This window comes from Dreissena polymorpha, chromosome 2, assembly GCF_020536995.1.
Source record: "Dreissena polymorpha isolate Duluth1 chromosome 2, UMN_Dpol_1.0, whole genome shotgun sequence".
NCBI lineage: Eukaryota > Metazoa > Mollusca > Bivalvia > Myida > Dreissenidae > Dreissena > Dreissena polymorpha.
In genome coordinates this window covers 80,932,541-80,953,429 of record NC_068356.1, presented here as the reverse complement: position 1 = coordinate 80,953,429, position 20,889 = coordinate 80,932,541, and the positions used below count along the sequence as shown (strand labels likewise).

The following is a 20,889-nucleotide window of genomic DNA, read 5'->3' as shown; positions in this document are numbered from 1 at the left end:
GTACGGGGAATGCGAATGACGAGTCAGTTTTAGTGGATCGAACCTGCGACCCCTGACGTCAGAGTTTTGGCACCAGTGTTTTACCTCTAGACTACTAATTCGGTTCTTTTGAATGTCATCTCTGATATATACTGCGAATTACCAAGTATTAGTCAAGAATGTATTGCATAAACATGAATGTCAAAGCACAGGAATAATATCGACATGGAGAAGATGAACGAATTATCTTAGCGCTGAACTAAAGTACTCGTTAGCTATGGCGAGTACTTGTATAATGTACTTGTAATTTAATAAGTCAAGCTCGTAGACTCGATGATTGATGAGTGCCTGTTGCAAGAGCATCTAATCGGCTCTTGACATGGCAGTTATCGATAGATTCTGATTAAAAAGATTTAACCGTGTATCAAAACTAGTAACTAGGTCGCTGTGACGTCACTGCGATCTCAACAGCCGATACAAATAATTCCCTAAGCTAATGTTGCGGATCTATGGTTTAGTTTGTAGGCCTACTTTTTGCGAACGGGCTTTAAAAAATCTTCACCTAAATTATCAACTACCGGTACATGTTTTACCGGATATCACTGAAATTTCGATGCCCACGCCTTTGATGTAGCAAATATTTTTCCGGACTAAAATAACTAGCTTGTCCTGCGCACAAAGATCTATCAAAAAAACTTCGTTTCGCTCTTTGCGACTGGTCCTATACTAAGTGTAGTAAATATTGTTTAAAAAACAGCTGCAATTTCTTTTCATGCAACTTTTAATTGCTAAAATATTTTCAATTTAGTTCTTGTTGGGATGGGGGGCGGGGGCACAGAAAACCCCACCTCTCAGGTACGTTGCCCACCAAATAAAATCCCATGCGCATAGATAGGAAGGGATAAATTTTGCACCAACCGCTGCCCTAACCGAAATCTTTGGAAATGCTGATAATATGAAAGAAACTGCCACCCGAGGCATTCGAGAAAAATGCACTGTTTTCACTGGTCTGATTTATTTTGTAGGTGGTTCCTAATCATACGAAAATAATTATATTCTGGACATGAAAATAGCCACCAAATGAATAAAACATTTGTATGTCTTTAAATAGATAGAAACGTAATGTGGTCATAGATCAGTTATGATAGCAAATTTTTAGTCATATAACCTCGGGTAAAATGACTCACCAATAATATGCGGGATGTAGGTAAGATACAATAGTACGCAAAACTGGAATACAAAATGAACCTTATTTGAAATGTATTTGATGAAAAGCAACTTTATTGATTTACAAGTGAATATAGTATAAATAGTTATAATTATCTATATCTATGGTTAGGGGCTGCATTTAATGTTATCTACGCCCGGGTTTAATGTACATGGCAACATTTACATAGTTATTAAAACGTAGCATAATAAATGAACCCTCGTATCGGGCACATTCTTAGCGGTTTTCAATTTAAATAAAAATATGATTATACATGACAGACAGACAGACAGACAATTTTATTGGCGAATACAATCAGTACATAGCCATTTTAACAATTCATATTTCAATTAAATAGCATGTCAAGGAAATGTGATTGATAGAAATCAGTTGACATACGGAGAATGTTCTTAACATATTCGATGTGAACTTAATATTTGGAATCTTACTTTTACTGAAACAATAGATATTAAGTTAAGTATTATAACTGCTATAACATTTAAACGTTCTTATTAAGAGCGACAAACGAAGACAATACCATAAAGATATTAAATTAATTAAAATAATTACTGAAATTAAAATTTAAGTATTCCTATTTAAAGATACTTACAACAACGACAATACAAATACCTTTCGAATAAAACAAGAGGGTCAGGATGGTCCCGAATCGCTTACCTGATTTCAAGGTACAACAATCGCCGAAGACTTGACATCGTGACTTGTTGATATAGATTTTGACCACACATGACCAGATTCAAACATATTCTTGATATTGTCAGATAAACATGCTGACAAAGTTTCATCAAGGTTGAGTCGTAATATGGGCTTCTCAGATTGTATCTGGTGACTTTATTTTTGGACATGTGTGAGCCAGATTCAAATTTTGCATAGATATTGTCAAGATAAAGATTAGTCATTAATTAGGCCTCTTAAGCGGTGACAAGTTGTCTCTAACATTTTACCAAGTGACAAAGTTTTTGGACGCACGTTATCTCAAAATAGCATCATTAATAATTGAAAGTAAAAAGTCCGTCTGCAAGTTCGAAGCATTAAAAAAGTTAACGAATGTCAAGGTTTTATTATTGATCCTATAGTTTTACCAGTAATACGAATTTTAAGAATGATATTCTACAAAAACACATTCGCACTAAAACAAAGAGCAACCACTCGATAATTAGCGGTATTTATATAACGTGTTGCAGTTTCTTCCCTTATACATGTATGTTTGTGCGGTAACGGGTAAGACCATTACAAAGAGCGGCATTTGCAGTTGTGTATTGTATGTTGTAATTATCGTAATTATCATTTTGCTCCTGCTGTTTCGTCGTGCGCCCTGGTTAGTTAAGTAGTCAAGGCACTGTTTATTTTGTCGTCCATCTTGTTTAAACGAAACGAAACAATTGTCATGGCACAGATTTCAAATGTCGAATGTGCGGTGGGGTCCATCCCATGTCTCCTGTCACTGCTGCGCTTGGTGTTTATCTACCTACACCTTAGAAAAAGAAACAGGCTTTGTGATGGGCGGCATTTATACATAAAAACTCCTATATTCCCCAAATTGCAGCTCCGTATCCTATTGTTGGAAACAAGAAAGAAACAGGAAAGTCCGATTTTGGTCAGAGGCGCGTGATTTGAACAAACTTGGCAGAGAATTACCACATGATTCTACTTGCCAAATATTACAAACATGTGCCTTTGTGTTTTCCGATTTTCAATTATATGCAAGTCTTTGTAAATCATGCCATCCTTGGGGTGTGACCATATTTATTGATCCCACGGGCATGCGTTGAAAAACTTAATTAGAGAATCAGAAGATGAAGCAAGGCACCAAATCTGATCTTTATGGTTACGTGAATGTTTAAGTTGTCATGTTTAAATCTATTTTAATCTAATTAATAATATCTTTGAAGAACTACATATATGCAATGTAACGGAATATTTTTTGACATTCCGGTGAGTTTTAATTACAATATGCGGTTCAGAGTGAGAAACGTATGTACATACGGTTAGCTCACAAACTGACGGACAATACGGTATCCGTTAATCTCCACGTGGGCGCTTTGTGCTCAGATGAGTTAAAACAACTGTTATTAAGATTGGACAATAAGGAAACAGGCCCCGCCTCCTAGCGGCCAAGTTTTTAAACCAACCGGAACCATTTCCGAACTCGCCCAAGATGCTATTGGGATAAATCTTCTTACCAAGTTTCATCAAGATCAGACAATAAATGAGGCCTCTAGAGAGGTTACAGGGCTTTACTATATAGCCATATAAGGAAAAATGCCCCGCCCCCTGGTGGCCATGTTTTTTAACAGACCAGGACCAATTTCGAACTTATCCAAGATGTCATTGGGACGTATGTTCTGACCAAGTTTCATGAAGATGCCACTAAGGTGTTAACAAGGTTTTACTATAGCCATATACGGAAAAATTTCCCGCACAATAGCGCAATGTTTTTCAACCAACCGGAACCATTTTTGAACTCGTCCAAGATCTGATTGGGACAAATCTTCTAACCAAGTTTCATGAAAATCGGAAAACAAATGTGGTCTCTAGCGTGTTAACAAGGTTTTACAATAGCCATATTAGGAAAAATGCCCGCCCTCTGGTGGACATGTTTTTCAAGCAACCGTGACCATTTTCGAACTCATCCAAGATATCACTAAGACGAATCTTCTGACCAAATTTGATAAAGCTCTGACTATAAATGTGGCCTCCGGAGTGTTAACAATGCAACTGTTAACGCCGCACGACGCACAAAGGACGCAATGCGATCAAAAAAGCTCACCATGAGCACATAGTGCTTAGGTGAGCTAAATTAGCTAAAACAAGAGGGCCAAGAGAGCCCTAGTTCGCTCACCTGAGAGGAGTCGGTTCATTCAATCTTTACCAAATGTCAAACTTGACCTAGATATTGTCCAGACAAACATCCTTGTCTAGTTTCATCATTATTTCATCTGCGAGTCATGATCAATATACCTATGAAGTTTCATGATCCTAGGCGTTAGCATTCTTGAGTTATCATCCAGAAACCATTTTTCTAAGTCAAGTCACCGTGACCTTGACAGCCAATGTGTGAATACGTTATTTGGCACTGTGACCTTGACCTTTGACCTAGTGACCTGATAATCAATAGGGGTCATCTGCGAGTCATGATCAATATACCTATGAAGTTTCATGAACCTAGGCATAAGCGTTCTTCAGTTATCATCCAGAAACCATTTTACTATTTCAGGTCACCGTGACCTTGACCTTTGACCTAGTGACCTGAAAATCATTAGGGGTCATCTGCGAGTCATGATCATTGTACCTATGAGGTTTCATGACCAACTTTTATGATGATTGGGCAAAAATTGTGACTTCTAAAGTGTTTCTCTATAGCCAAATAAGGAAAACTGCCCACTGGCGGGCATGTTTTTCAACGGATCGGAACCAATTTTGAACTCAACCAAGATATCATTAATACAAACTTTTTGACAAAGTTACATGAAGATTGGGCATGATATGTGACTTCTACAGTGTTTACAAGGTTTTTCTATTTTTTTGACTAATTGACCTAGTTTTTGACACGGCACAATCCAGTTTCGAACTCGGCCGAGATTTCATTGGGACAAAGCTTCTGACCAAGTTTCATGAAGATGGGACAAGAAATGTGGCCTCTAGAGTGTTTACGAGGAAATGTTAACGGACGGACGGACAAACGACGGACAAAGACCGGTAACAAAAGCTCACATGAGCAATCATGTGAGCTAAAAATATATCAAGCAGTTCAACCAGCTTTTATTACTGACCACTGATATTAATATCTGGCATACAGCAAAGTGAGAGGGTCAGAAAGCTGAGTGGTAAATAGTTACACACTGCAATGATCAATATCTGGGGTCTAACAAATTCTAGAGCAGAACTAAAACTAGATTGGGAAATATGACTCAGCAGGTTAAACAATGGAGATAGATACTGCAAAATTGTGTACATGTTGTCTTCATTTCAGCTTTCTCTTATTTGATTGGCTTACCATAAGTAATAATGACTAAAACAGTTGTTAATTATGAAAATTCTGTGTTATGATAACTTAAATAAAACAGTTAATGATACATAATACTGACATAATAAAACTAAACTTTACTACACAGGACACAAATGTTCTGACCAAATTTCATGAAGATAGGGCAACTGAATTAAATAAAACTAGAGTGTTAACAAGATTTTACTATAGCCGTTTAAGGAAAAATGCCCCGCCCCATTGGAAGCCATGTTTTTGAAGCAAACATAATTATTTTCGAACTCATCCAAGATATTATTGAGACCAATCTTCTGACCAAATTTCATGAAGATTGGACAATAAATGTGGCCTCTAGAGTGTTAACAAGGTTTTACTAAAGCCATATATAGCCATTTAAGGAAAAATTCCCCGCCCCTGGTGGCCATGCTTTTAAAGCAACAAAAACCATTTTCGAACTCATCCAAGATATTATTTGGACAAATCTTCAGACCAAGTTTCATGATGATCGGAAAATAAATGTGACCTCTAGAGTGTTAACAAGGTCATACATTTCAATATAATTAAAAATATAACTTAAAAAGAACATGTGTCGAAAAATGCGAAATAAGCGAGATATTTAATTCTGAAATCGAAAATGTCTGTTCAGTAGAATTCGCCAGAATGTATATCATGCATGTACGATGTGAATCTTAATTTAGTTTAATGGTTGTTTTTAAATTTCTGCAGCGATGTCTATTCATCGACACACGAACACTAACTCCGATCCTAATAAAAAGACGTATTCTTCGGTTATTGTAGGAAAATATGAACGAAATATCTTCGTCACCATCAGCTCGGGACGCTTATTTGTCTTTGCTGCATTTTATGAAATTCGTCTTCAATATCTTGCCTATTTTGTGTTATTGTAACATGTATTTATCAATATATTACAATTTAACACATATAAAAATCGTATAGTCTCGCTTTAATTGTTTGACAAAAGAATGCCATATTGCACAGAATCATCAAAATTAAAAAAATATTCAAAAGTTTGCTATCTTCCAGAATATAAAACTATCATTTATAATTAATTCCACATAATATCCTTGTTCTTAAAACAAATATTTTTAAAAGGGAGACAACTCTGTCAATTCAACATATTTTTCATTTGCAGTTACTTCCCTTGACACGATAAACTAGTGTTCAAAAGCTGTAATTACTATATAAATATAAGGAAAATGCCGCCCCCCCCCCCAGCGGCCATGCTTTTTTACCGATCCGAACAATTTTCGAACACAACTGTCATATCCAAAAAACACTTGTTCTGACCAAATTTCATGAACATTGGACCAAAAATGTGACTTCTAGAGTGTTCCCATGTTTTTACTATATACATATAGAGAAAACTGCCCCGCCCCATGGCGGCCATGTTTTTTCACCGTTCTGGACCTTTTTCGAACTCGTCCAAGAAATCAATAAAACCAATGTTTTGACCAACGTTCATGATGATTGGGCAAAAATTGTGACTTCTAGAGAGTTTACAAGGTTTCTCTATAGCCAAATAAGGAAAACTGCCCCGCCCACTGGCGGCCATGTTTTTCAACACACCGGAACCACTTTTGAACTCAATAAAGATATCATTAAGACACACATTTTGACAAAGTTACATGAAGATTGAACATAAAATGTGACTTCTACAGTGTTTACAAGGTTTTTCTTTTTTTATAATAGTGACCTAGTTTTTGACCCGGCACAACCCAGTTTCGAACTCGGCCGAGATTTTATTGGGGCAAAGCTTTTGACCAAGTTTCATGAAGATGGGACAAGAAATGTGGCTTCAAGAGTGTTTACGAGCAAATGTTTACGGACGGACGGATATACGACGGACAAAGACCGGTCAGAAAAGCTCACCTGAGCAATCAGATGAGCTAAAAATAAGAGGGCCTTCAAGGTCCAAGGTTGCTTACCTGAGTTACGAAGGAACTGGCCTGTTCTGTGCTGCCCAAGATATCATTAGAACAAATGTTCTTACCCAGTTTCATGAAGAGTGAACTATAAATGTTACTTTTAGAGTGCTATCAAGGTTTTGGTATATAATAGCCAAATAAGGATAAATTTCCCGCTCCCTGGAGGAAATGTTTTTCAACAGGCCCGAACCAGTTTCAAACTCATCCAAAATCTTTAAAACAAATGTTCTGAACAAGTTTCTTGAAGAATGGAAATGAATGTGACTTTAAGAGTATCAACATGTTTTTAGTAGAGCCGTATAAGAAAAATGCCCCGCCCCCTAGTGGCCATGTTTTTCAACCAACCGGAACCCTTTTGGAACTCTTCCAAGATATCATTCGGACAAATCTTCTGAACAAGCTTCATGAAGATTGGACAATAAATGTGGCCTCTAGAGTGTTAACAAGGTTTTACTGTAGCCATATAAAGCAACTAAAACATTTTCGAACTAGTCAAAGATGTCTCATAGTTTTTTCCATAGCCATATAAGGAAGAATGCCACGCCCCTGTTTTTCAACCAACCGGAACCATTTTTGAACTCATTAGATATCATTGGGACAAATCTTCTGACTAAATATATTGATGATTGGACAACAAATGTGGCCTTATAACGTGTAAACAAGGTGTTTCCATAGTCATACTAGGAAAAAATGTCTCGCCCCCTGGTGGGCATGTTTTTCAACCAACCGGAACCAATTTCGAACTCATCCAAGATATCATTGGCACAAATCTTCTGAACAAATTTAAAGAAGATCGGACAATAAATGCCCATAGAGTGTCAACAAGCCAATTAATGACGCCGCACGACGGACAAAATGCGCTCACAAAAGCGCACCAGGTGAGCTAAAAACGGATTAACAGACTGGTTGTCCATAGAACATGGGCTTAATATTCAAACATTGGAATGGTGTTCGTCCCCTGAAGTATATACATGTATACATGTTAGTATTTTCAATAGATCGTATAAAGTCGGGAGTGTAGTCAACGTTGTCTTGTTTAAATTAACCAATTCTGAGATTCAATTTTGAAGGACATTAATGTAAAGTAAAAAACGAATGTTTCGATGTGTATTGTAATTTTCATTTTTAGGAAGGTGACGACTGGTCGATAATATCATAAACATGTACGAATTATGGATGTCTTATTCATTATTTCATGTATATTATTTTGTTAGATATCAATGATTTAATTACCTCTCCCCCATATCTTACGGGGCAACTATCTTAACACGAGTATTTTTTTCATTTACAAACCCTCTACCTAGAGTTCTACAATAACACGTGACGAGACACGTTTCAATGTTCCAAAGTCAACTGTTCACTACAACTATTAAGTATGTTTACCAGAACATTGGCCTAGGCACGTTATAATTGTCACAGCATGACAGAAGCAGACTCTTGTCTAATTATTCAAGCAAAACTAATTAACATCACTGGTAACTGTTGAACGTCGTAAGCCCGTAGCCATGGAAATACAACGGCTCTTTGAATAGTTTTTTCTCCATCTCGTCAGAAAAAAAACACCAGGATAAAAAAAAAACGAGAGCTTTGTCACAGACGTGAGGTACATGTATACGCCCGAATGCTGCATTGACACAGAATATTTTGCATGCTGTCTTCACAAAACAAGAGAAGCTAATTTATGGCGATTTTTAAGAATTATTATGCCATTACAATTTATGGCCATTTTGACCTTTGAACTCTTTCGCGCATGACACACCGTCCAATGATTTGTTCCAGTCATTTTAAAATCTCACAATGAATGACATAGTTATGACCCGGACATGATCATTTATGGCCATTTTTGACCTTTGAAATCAAAGTGTGACCTTGACCTTCGGGATTTCGACGTAATTCTTTCGCATGGCACACTGTCCGATGATTGTGAACATATATTCATAGTTATTTTAGCAATGAACGACATAGAATGGCCCGGACAAGATCATTTATGGCCATGTTTGACCTTTGAACTCAAAATTGAGACATTGCAGATATCTACGTAATTCTTTCGCACGACACATCGTCTAATGATGGAGAACACATGTGCCATATGATTTAAAAATCTCACAGTGAACAAATAGTTATGGGCTTATGGCCCGGACAAGCTCATTTATGGCCATTTTTGACCTTTGAACTCAAAATATGACCTTCACCTTGGAGATATCGACCGTCCAATGATGGTGATCAAATGTGCGAAATGATTTTAAAGTCTCACAAATATATTGACAAAGATATGGCATGGACAAGCATTTGACCTTTGAACTCAAAGTGTATCCTTTGAGCGATCGGCGTACTTTTTCGCATGACACACCATCCTCATGATGGTGAACAAATGTACTAAGTCATTTTAATATCTAACGAAAAATGCCATAGTTATGGTCCGGACAAATTTTCGGTTTAAAATGCACTAAGTCATCATCATCTAAATACAACTTCTGACCAAGTTTGGTGAAGATTTGATAAAATGTCCGGGACAGACAGACAGACAAACTGACAAAGTGACCTCTATTATATACAGCCCCTATTACTAATGGTAATGGTGGTTTAATAACAGATACAACGCAGTGTGTTTGTATGCTATAAAATATTTATTCAGATCTGTTTTGGTAGTGAGGCTAACACCTGATAACATCATCACAGAGAAATGTTAGTTTGCAAGGTCGCACATAACTGCCAATGATCACATATTGACATTAAACAGATTACAATAAAACTCTCTTTTCCACACCACTGCGATAACAAACATGTAAGCTTGATGGAAACTTGTACATGTAAGATTTACAACAAGGAACTTAATTTGTAGCTGCTCAAAGACAGGGCACTTTAATTTACCCTGATATTTTGTTTTCAGTCCAAACATATCACGATATAACAAATCCTATGTTTCTCATAATTATAATGAGTCAACATGTAGAAATAAAATAAATAACAAATCAATTTGAATAACCTGTATAAAGGAATAAAACTGGCACATAAAATATATAATAAAATGTGTGAATCCCTTTGACTATGGCATATGAAAATCTAAAAACAACAATGAAATGGAAATGAAGGTTGTATTGATTTCTATCAAAGATGGGCGAGAGATTCCACATGGCAACTAGGACCTCAATTTTGGTACTGAAGACTGGAACACACTAGCAAATTTCACTTGAACAGCTGCATCCCTCCACTCCACACACAAATGCTGCACACCTGCCTTTTAACTGAACCCAAGGCCAAACAAGAACAAAATCAAACTAAAAAGTTAATTGTACACGTATAATGACCAATAAAAAGTATACTTCACACGTTTTTAACACCCAATATTTGCCCAAATTTTAAACATGATCTTCACAGAATCAAGCAGTATTAAGTGCAGCATTTCCCATCCTGTCTCACTCACTCACCACAGATCTGGGTTTCTGCCCAGAGGTTATATCATTATCTCACTAAAAACTTAATAATTTGGTTGTTTATCATATGCCAAGCCTGTTATGATCATCTCTTTACTAATGGATTCTTTTGTTTTGTTTTATCATTGCTAACAATTTGAATTTCACTATTTGAGCAAAGTAATACCTCATTGACAGAATAAAAATCAATACTTATGTATGTATTGTGAATAGAAAAATTGGATAAATAAATATGCTTTATAAATCAAAATCCACAACAGGCAATACCAACTAAATGAATAACTTGGGCAGAAACAAAACAAGACTACACGTATGAATATAATGAATAACAATGAAAACACACCGTAATAACAACATACACATGCACAACTTTCATGATGGATTCATATCTTAAAATCACAACATATTCTATTCAACTACTAAAATTTGATAATAAAATTAAAATGGCAATATGTAATTTAAACAGGAAAGATGTAGTTCGCAGATAAGCACTTTGCAACATATAAATTTCAATGGATCTTTTAGTGAAATTGTGACTCATTAACTCCATTTAAATTTACAAGTAAATAATAGGGCTCAAACCTGTACACGAAAAAATATGCACTTTGCTGGTAAAAAATACCCGCTGATCAGGGACTAAGGTTTTGCCAATGATACCTGGCCAAGTAGCTTATTTACTTATTCATTGCTAGATCTTATGATTAAGAAGAAAGCACTGGTATTCTGAGAGTCATACGGTGATTTTAATCATCTTCAAACATCATTTAGAGCATACATAAATAATATGATTCTTGTCTTTACCCTGAAGAAAACATTCTTAATTTTATGTTGTTTTTCATGCTATCTATCATCGGAGCCAATAAAAAATTACCTTAGTTTCATTCAATACAAACATTTATTTTCCACAATATTTTGAATACGCCTATAAAAGATAAACTGTTCATATTTCTGACTTTGCGAATAGTCCAATATGTTATATGCATAAGATAATATGCACAAAATGTAGTTTTTATAATTTGTAATCAACCCATTTAAATTTAACCCCTTGTAAACCCAAATAAATCCAGACCCAACCAGAAATCCTTTTTTCATTTTTACGCACCAAACCGACATAAGAAATTGTTTGACCTGTTTGAGCCCCAGTACATACTCTTCCTGCAATACTCCAACTTAAATATCATGGTTGCACATTGAATAATAAATTCTAATAAATAATAGAGCTGTATATATTAGTTCTATACATAGAAAAAATTGATTTAATCCTGTACACAATTTTTAAATTTACAATCCTCAGTTTATTCTATTTACAAATTGCTATTGGAAAAAACAAAACAATAACAAATTAATACAATTTGAAGGAATGACCACAAAAATGAAGATCTTTGAATCAAGTTACAAGCTTAAACGCACACATCTTGTGAAAATAAATAGGAATTGTGTTAGGATTTTCTTACACATTATTTAATACACAGCTTGACAAATTGAAGTTAATACTGCAAAATTTTAATTATTATCTACAAATTCTTCCTTATCACTAATGCACTCATATTTTTGTACTTTGGAACTCACAAGAACCTTTTTTAAGACATATCTAACCCTTATGTACATATTAGTTTATAAGCACATGGCTGCTCTATAACAGAATAAAAAAACAGATATTGACATCTTTCCAAAAATACTGTCCACAAGATTATCACAAACACATAAATACAAGTTGCACTGTTCTTTTCCTACAACAGTTGCCAAAAGCAATGATTAGGTTAATTGTAATATGCAACAGTTCTTCATTTGTTGATATGTTGTGCACTATTCATAATGATTGAGATCATTTAATTATACTACAGTAAATACATAGAAATTAATGTTTGAAAAAAAGTTACTAATACTTACAAATGAAGCAGTGATTATCAATTTTTTTAAACATCAAAAATAGGTACATGATTTAATGGTTATAATACAAAGCCTTTTCTAACTGATGTTATATTACCCATGTGTTTTCATTTAGAATGAATATGTGCATGAAACAAATAAAATCTCAAGTCCATAAATACATGGCAAAAGTCGTCAACAAGTTTAAGACTTAAAAGAGCTCCCATGCCATGCCTGCTACTCAAGTGCAACCAAATAAATACAAATGAACAATCATTGTACATTAAATGTCATAATTAACCTGACTGTTAGCTATAAAGAAGACAATTTTTGATGTAACAAAGGCACCATTTCAGTAGCAGAACAAGACATGTAACTCAAATATCACCCATAGGCTTTTGATTAAATATTACAGAAATCAATTGGGGCTTAGCCTCATGCTTTCCGGTTGCTCAACCGGCTGTTGCCTATTCCGCACCCAGCGGTAACGATCTTTACTTTGAGCGTTAACACCCCCACTGTAATTGCCGCTGCCCGTATTAAAATCGCCTGATCCTCTCCTGTGATGACCAAATGATGAGCTATTTACAGATGCATTATTGTGATAGCCATTTTTGAAGTGAGACTTTTGGAATGGACGTGATGTATGGCCATTTTGGAAGTGATTGTTGTTCATGGCGTTGTGTTGATACTTGCTAAAGGGGTTGCCTAGGGCCTGCTGGTTGAATGCATTCTTCATAGCAAGGGCTTTCAGCTTATTAGCACTTGTGCGTGTGGTGGTAATGTTCAGGTTCATGTTGAAGCGCTGCTGCTGCTGCCTCACTAGATCCTCTATGTTGATGGTGTGGGCCTGATTTTCCAAGTTGCCATCTTCCTTCAGCACTGCTAGCTGGCAGTATGAGCCATGGCTTTCTCCAAATCTGCAATTTACATATGTAATCATGCATGAATATGGAAATAGGAATCTTTTTCAAGAAAGCTAATGGTTACACAGGATATATCTTCATATAATTGCCATTTGGAAATCCAAAACAACAGAAAACAAGAGATTTTAAAATGACTTAGTACATTTGTTCACCATCATGAGGATGATGTGTCATGCGAAAAAGTATGCCGATAGCTCAAAGATAAACCCGTTTAAAGGTTTTGGAAAACTTGATAACTTTACCATGACCGATATTTGAACTTGACCAACATATCATCTAGACACAACTTCTGACCAAATTAAGTGAAGATCGGATAAAAACTACTTCAATTAGAGAGAGGATACCATGCTAAATGCTTGAAATGCACCAAGTGACCTCGTGATCTAGTTTTTGACCCGGCATGACCCATATTTGAACTTAACCTAGATATTGTCTAGACACAACTTCTGACCAAATTTGATGAAGATCGGATGAAAACTACTTCAATAAGAGAGCGGACACCATGCTAAATGCTAGAAATGCACTAAGTGACTCTGTGACCTAGTTTTTGACCCTGCATGACCCATATTCGAACTTGACCTAGATATTGTCTAGATACAACTTCTGACCAAGTATGCTGATTATAGGATGAAAACTACTTCTATTACATAGCAGACACCATGTTAAATGCTTGAAATGCACTAAGTGACCCTGTGACCTAGTTTTTGACCCGGCATGACCCATTTTGGAACTTGACCTAGATATTGCCCGATACAACTTCTGACCAAGTTTGGTGAAGATCAGATAAAAACTACTTCAATTAGAGATATTGTCTAGATAAAACTTCTGACAAAGTTTGTTGAAGATCAGATGAAAACTATTCAGTTAGAGAGCGGACACCATGCTAAATGCTTGAAATGCACTATGTGACCTCGTGACCTCGTTTTTGACCCGGCATGACCCATATTCGAACTTGACCTACATATCATCTAGACACAACTTCTGACCAAATTAAGTGAAGATCGGGTGAAAACTACTTCAATTAGAGAGCGGAAACCATGCTAAATGCTTGAAATGCACTAAGTGACCCTGTGACATAGTTTTTGACCCGGCATGATCCATATTCGAACTTGACCTAGATATTGTCTAGACACAACTTCTGACCAAGTTTGGTGAAGATCATATGAAAACTATTTGAATCAGAGAGCGGACACAGCGTTTTCATTAGGATTCTTTGTAGCAGGCTTTTGAGTTATTTGAGGAGGCCAACTTGTGCGAGCATCTAAGGTGCATGTTGCTAGGGGGGTTCGGAGGCATGCTCCCCCAGACTTTTTTTTAATAAAGATGCCAAATCATGGCTTCTGAGCGATTTTTGGCACATAATTTACATGATTTTGCTCAGTTAAAATAGAGGATAATCATATTTATGTGAATGGTAAAGAAAAAGTAAAGTCCTCAGGTTACATCAACTCTGCAGTTATCAAGATTTTGATAAAAACAGATGTACACGTATAAAAAACATTAAAACATGTAACACCAATTCGACTTTTAATAATAAATTTTCCAAAATAAAACAGAGTTTGATGTAATTCTAATCAAGTTGCCACAAAAATCATCCGATGATTCACTATCTGATTTTCGGTCATATTCCTTTGATGCCAGGTTAGGTTTTTGTATGGCAAGATCGACAGCTGTCTTAATCAGGCTCAGCTCATCATTCCCCTCAGTAACGTCGGTTTGGACACCAGCACCCACAAGTGTAAGAACTGGTGCTGATGCCGAGGCCCTTGGCTGCTTCGGGGCATCTTCCGCCTCTCCTTTTTGTCTAGCCACAGCTAGACTGCTGACTTGATAAGCTGCTTGGCTTCAGGACTTAAAAAATTAAAATAATCAATATGGAAATGTAGCATGTTATTTCAGATTGAATTTTACTTTTGAACTATAATTCAGATTAAATTTTACTTTTGAACTTTATTTTTTTTAAAGAAGAGTATATTGGCCCATTAAATATAGAAGACAATGTGCAAGATCAAAGATGACATTACAATTTTGTCAGAGGACCCCTGGAAAAGATGCATAAAATTTGGGCATTTGTTCTCCTAGCATTGCAATTTAAGAAAAATTTGGCATTTAGACAATGCAGATTTTCCAAAAAATTTGGCATAGGCTGACCCAGCTGGGATTTAAATATGTTGCCGAGGAAGCTTCTTTTGGCCATTGTTTCCAATACAAATTTGGACATAGCTTAACATTGTAGTGCCAATTCAATAAATTTAGCATTTTAGGCATTGTGCCTTCGCCAACTCCGACCTTAATCATGCAAATATCAAGAGAGTTTAGGGCTTGAGAGTTTCATTTATCCTAATGAAAGACTCAACTTTCTGTAAAATGTGGTTATGAATAAATCCTCTTACCGTCGGAGGTTCAAAAATCCGCAGAGAAAACAAACATCGGTATGATCGGAACCACACATCAACAAAATTTGTTGAAAATCGAAAAAAAAAAAGAAATGTAACAGGAATAGGCATTCATCCGGAGGTGCCGGTAAATGATAAACCAGTGCCCCAGCTAGGCCTAAATCGAAGGGCCCCGCGCCCTGCCCCCCGAACCTCTTCCCTGCCCACCCACCCTCAAAAAAAAATAATAATTTTTTTTTACATATGATAATTCATAAATCTCTTATTACTTGTAATTAGTTTAATCCTCATTGTAGACATTATATTTGAATGTTTTAATAATATTGGGAATAATACAATTATTTATAACATATAAATTAACATGCAATAGGAAGCATTCCAGAAACACCCGCGCGCTTGAACGTGCCCTTTTCACAAAATACTGCGCGTCGAAAGTGTCCTTTTGACAAAATACTGCGCGTCGAAAGTGCCCTTTTGACAAAAAAGCCCCCTGCCCTTTTCAAATCCTAGCTGGAGCACTGTAAATATTAACAAAACGGGAACAAAATACATGTAACTTCAACAGCAAACTATCATTCTTACTCAGAACACAAAAGAAAAAGTCATTTTTTTTCTTTTTTTTAGACATGGTGACATTGTCAGTTTGTGGCCTTAAATCAAAGTCGTACACTCCTGTTACCCGCTTCGTGATTGGACAATTATATCGAAACGACCAATGAGAATGCAGTTAACATATAATTCAACCCATGCGAAAGACGTCGGACCTCAGACATTTCCTTTAAAATTTGCTGAGGTCCAGTATCTTTCCCGAAACTGGCGGTCCTCGTGTCGGACACAAAAAAAACAAGTTAAACTATGTTTTGGTTGAAATGAAAACGAAACTACGAATTCATATGTCAACACAAATACTGACTGGCATGAATTAACTTCCTTCGATAGATGGTTTGACGATGAAATAAAAAGGTTTGTTACAAACCAGTCGAACTTGCTATTTTTGCTTGTGGCGTAACATATTTGTAGTACTATTCATTGAACCTGTCAAATACTGCGCGTTGTTTCGTGACGTGGGCGACACAAAAATTTTTTAAAGGTTGTGAATTCGTTGATTTTTGATCAGGTAATGTTGTTTCATATTGTAACTGTTTTATGTTTTTGCATTACCTTTTATTTGTGTAAAGTCCTAATCTATTAATTTCAGAGCCCGATTATTATTTGTTTAACTAAACACTCAAAGTTTAAATAAAACATTAAACAAGCTGTAAAGTGTGTCACTGTCAGACTCCTACTCAGGATGTCACTTTCATTGCTAAGTTATTTTGACGGGACTAACTGTGTTCCCGGGCTAAAAAGGATTTTAATCCTGCGCCTGCTGTTGAGAAGTGGCTGGTATGACGATTAAGCTGTTAATGTGGTATTTTATTTTCCAAATTTTTACTTTATACCAAATGTTCAGAGGTTAAATGCATGACATATAATCCGATTATACTTATTTTTCGGTGATGCTATGAAACCTCATGGTCACAGAAGGCTAACATATTCAAGACGGTGTCTCTCTTTAACTTAGTTGTGATGGCCAAGGCTCTGATGTTGAGGAAGAAGGTAATAAGCTTTTAATCATTATTTACTGACACAAAAAAATTAACAAAAACTAATTATTTATCATGTTTGACTGATTATTAGTCCTCTACCGGTTTTACCGGAGGGAACTTATGGTTTGTGCTCCATCTGTAAGTCCGTCCGTCACACTTTTCTGGATCCAGCGATTACTTTAAAAGTTCTTAATATTTGTTCATGAAACTTGGAACATGGATAGATGCCAATATGGACATAATGCACGTCATTTCATTTTGTTCCTACGTAAAAAATTATTGTTGCTATGGCAACAAATAGACTTAAAATACTGCTAAAATGGTGGTTTTCTGGATCCTGCGATAACTTTTAAAGTTCTAAATATTTTTTCATGAAACTTGAAACATGGATAGAAAGCAATATGGACATTATGCACATCAATTCATTTTGTTCCTACGTCAAAAATTCTGGTTGCTATGGCAACAAATATATTTATTTTTTTTAATCTGAAAAGGGTGGAATTTCTGACAATGGTGGAGCCGGTAGGGGACTTATATTGCTTGACAATAGTCTTATTATAACATAAAATTTAAGCATCAATTTACCAGATTTAAATTTCTTGTTCTTATTTTCTTTTGAATGTTTAAATAATCCTTTACAGGATATGTGGAAAAGCAGTTGGACTCGGATGAAACAGATTCCAAATATGATTCAGAGTGAATTTACATGCATAAAATAGCGACGTTTTGATGTGAACTTATGATGTGTTTTTTTGCATTGATAATTCACATTATATCCATTGTGTTAAAAAGAACAGGTCTACATTTAGTTGTTATATTACTGTATTTTGAATGGTTAAACATTGTGAACAAAATAATGATAAAATAAATTCTTTAAAAAGTATTCTCTTGTGTATTTGGTTAAAGAAAAACAAGGTCCGGTAAAATCTGGTGAGGTCCTGTAAATTTTAAAAGCTATAGGACCTCATGTCTGGTAAGATTTTTTTGTCTTTCGCATGGGTTGCATATATTGGTTACAGTTGTTTACTTCCGTTTGATAATTTTTTTTCGAATTTGAGCTGGCCGCCTCCTAATGAAAATGCTGCAGACACTGCTGTGGACGCCGCCCGCCAAGGGTAAAATTATAATACGTCCCGTTTTTTAAAAACGGGCGTATAAAAATAAATTTTAAAGTATAAAACTATTCAACTAAATGATGCAGAACTGTACCTGCAGCAAACTTCATTTGGATCTACCCAGAGAGTCAATTCTTGAGGCAAGTTGAGATCAGTGTACTGTAATCCGCATCTGTTGGCAGCTTTCAATATTGCAGGATCAATAGGCTCTGATGGGTTGATACGTATGCACCTATAACCCTGACCCTTGGATGGTTCATCTGTGTACCAATGATTCTTGAACTTTTCAACTAATGCTGATGACAGTTCTGTAGAAAACTCCTCGACCTTTTCTTTAGGAATGCTATCGTTCAATTTTATGAGACGGGTTACGAAAACAACTGCTGCTGCAATTTCTTCCCTCATTGCTGTCTTTTGTAATTAAAACACTGTTAAAAAGCTCTAACATGACAAACAACACTCTGCTTAATTGTGAAGCTGTTTATACAGCCTCGGTTTCACTTCTCTTTGTCATAAAACGATCGCTCAACTTTCGCCACCCGTCAGCTTTTCATGGGAGTTCCTCGCTCCTATAAATTATAAATATGGATTAAATGAAGGAACTTTAACAAATAAGAACTGTTACTTTAGTTATGTCATGGTAAATTACAAAATATTGTCATAGTTTTCATGAGTAATGTACGAGTAAGGAGAGAGAAAGTAGGTTAGCAGTCTGCATTTTGTTTTACCTGTTATAAGCTACATACGCGTTTCACTGCATGTTTATTTGGAAATAATGTTGTATGAGAATGTTATTGAGCAGCATCTATGCATATTTTGTTTCTTACTCTTCTTACAAAAACGAATTTACCTTTTTCCAGCGAGGTAATTATGCCCTCCGACTCCAGTAAACTATGTTGGTCATCTGATCGCTTCAACCAATGAAATCCTTCGTGTATCGTTACGTCAAAATGAAATTCATTGCCGAACTTATCATGTGGTTAGAAAACACTTAACGTATTACTTGCTGTGAGTGCACACTGTCCAATAAAAAGACTAAATCAAATTCATATATTGCATTTACATTGTGTCCTATAAGAAAAAAGCAGCATGAACAGCCCCGGATACGCGTAAGGCTGAGAATGCAACTGCTTATGAGGGCAACGTTTAGAGACCGTCACAATTTTTTTTTAAACTTATTTATTTGTTTGCAATTCGATAATATCGCTGTACTAACATTACCGTATTCAAGACATGTTTATACATATACAAGGATATTTATAAAGTTAAATGTATTATTAGCCTTGACATTGGTAGGCTAATTAACGAGTGAATTCGCCGGGGCACTAACGTTTGGTAGGCACTTGGCCCAAAGGGGCATGAGTCCCAAAAAGTTCATACCCATGGGCCTCCACGGTTCTTAATCCGGCACCGAGTATGAAGTGGTTGTTTCCACTGCAGTTCATTAATCCAGTGCGTTTTGATTTTATTGTCTATATTACCATCGCCCAATTAGATGTTATTTGTGGAGCAGAACATATAAATTTTACAGACCACCAATGCTTCGATGCAAACAAAGCAGTAAGTACATACGACAGCTGACGGTGACTATGAGATATAATTCAACCCTCAAGTTTGAATTGAGAATACATTTGTTACAAAAAAGCAGCAAAGAAATCTTGCCATTGAATGTCATTGTTAAAGCTTTTTATTTGATGGCCGAAATTTATCACGAACAGATAAGTTTAAAAATGTTTATTTTAGCTCGATTGCATAGGCATTTATGAAACGCTATAGAGTCCGTTTCCTGGGACTAGAACCAGTACTAAGTGTCTATGGGGGAAATCTTAAGAACGCTCCCACAAAGGGGATCTAACCTCGTTACCTCCCGATCGCTAGGCCTGGTATTCGGCCTGGGCTGATGGAAGCTTGGAAAACTAGGGTCAGTGCAGGAGCAGTATCACTGGCAAAGAGGACATGAGGAAATCAGAACAGTGGTAGGGAGATTGGCAAATGCAGTTCAACTCTTCCAACTGTGAGACTATCCACTTCACCAAAAAACGTAATCCTATCAAGTGGACCTATGAGCTTCACGACCATCTGCTCGCAAACGTCACAGGTGGGAAATACTCAGGGGTCACACTGCAAGAAAAACTGCGTTGGAACAGCCACGTTGATGAGGTCTCCAAGAAAGCCAACAACTCTCTTGCCTTCTTGAGAAGAAACATCAACACCTGCCAAACCAATGTGACGGATCAATGTTACAAAGCTCTTGTGCGTCCAATCCTGGTGTATGCATCGAAAGCATGGGATCCATACAGTGCGGCAAACATTACCCAGCTAGAATCAGTGCGGCGCAGGGCTGCCAGATTTGCCGATGGAGATTGCAGTACAACAAGCAGCACGAGCCAAATGATCGCCTCCCTATGCGACCAATCCCTACAGA

At 36.3% G+C, this 20,889-nt stretch overlaps 1 protein-coding gene across 1 annotated transcript; it reads right to left on the bottom strand.

Moving 5' to 3' along the window:
- Nucleotides 1-9,743: 9,743 nt before the first annotated feature.
- Nucleotides 9,744-19,427, bottom strand: LOC127867770 (protein BTG1-like). Its single transcript, XM_052409154.1, has 3 exons — nt 19,315-19,427; nt 18,559-19,033; nt 9,744-13,358 (listed from the first exon to the last, which is right to left on the bottom strand). Exons 2-3 carry the CDS (start codon nt 18,867-18,869, stop codon nt 12,857-12,859), a joined length of 813 nt encoding a protein of 270 aa, XP_052265114.1. The 5' UTR covers nt 18,870-19,033; nt 19,315-19,427; the 3' UTR covers nt 9,744-12,856.
- Between the last annotated feature and the right edge of the window lie 1,462 nt (nt 19,428-20,889).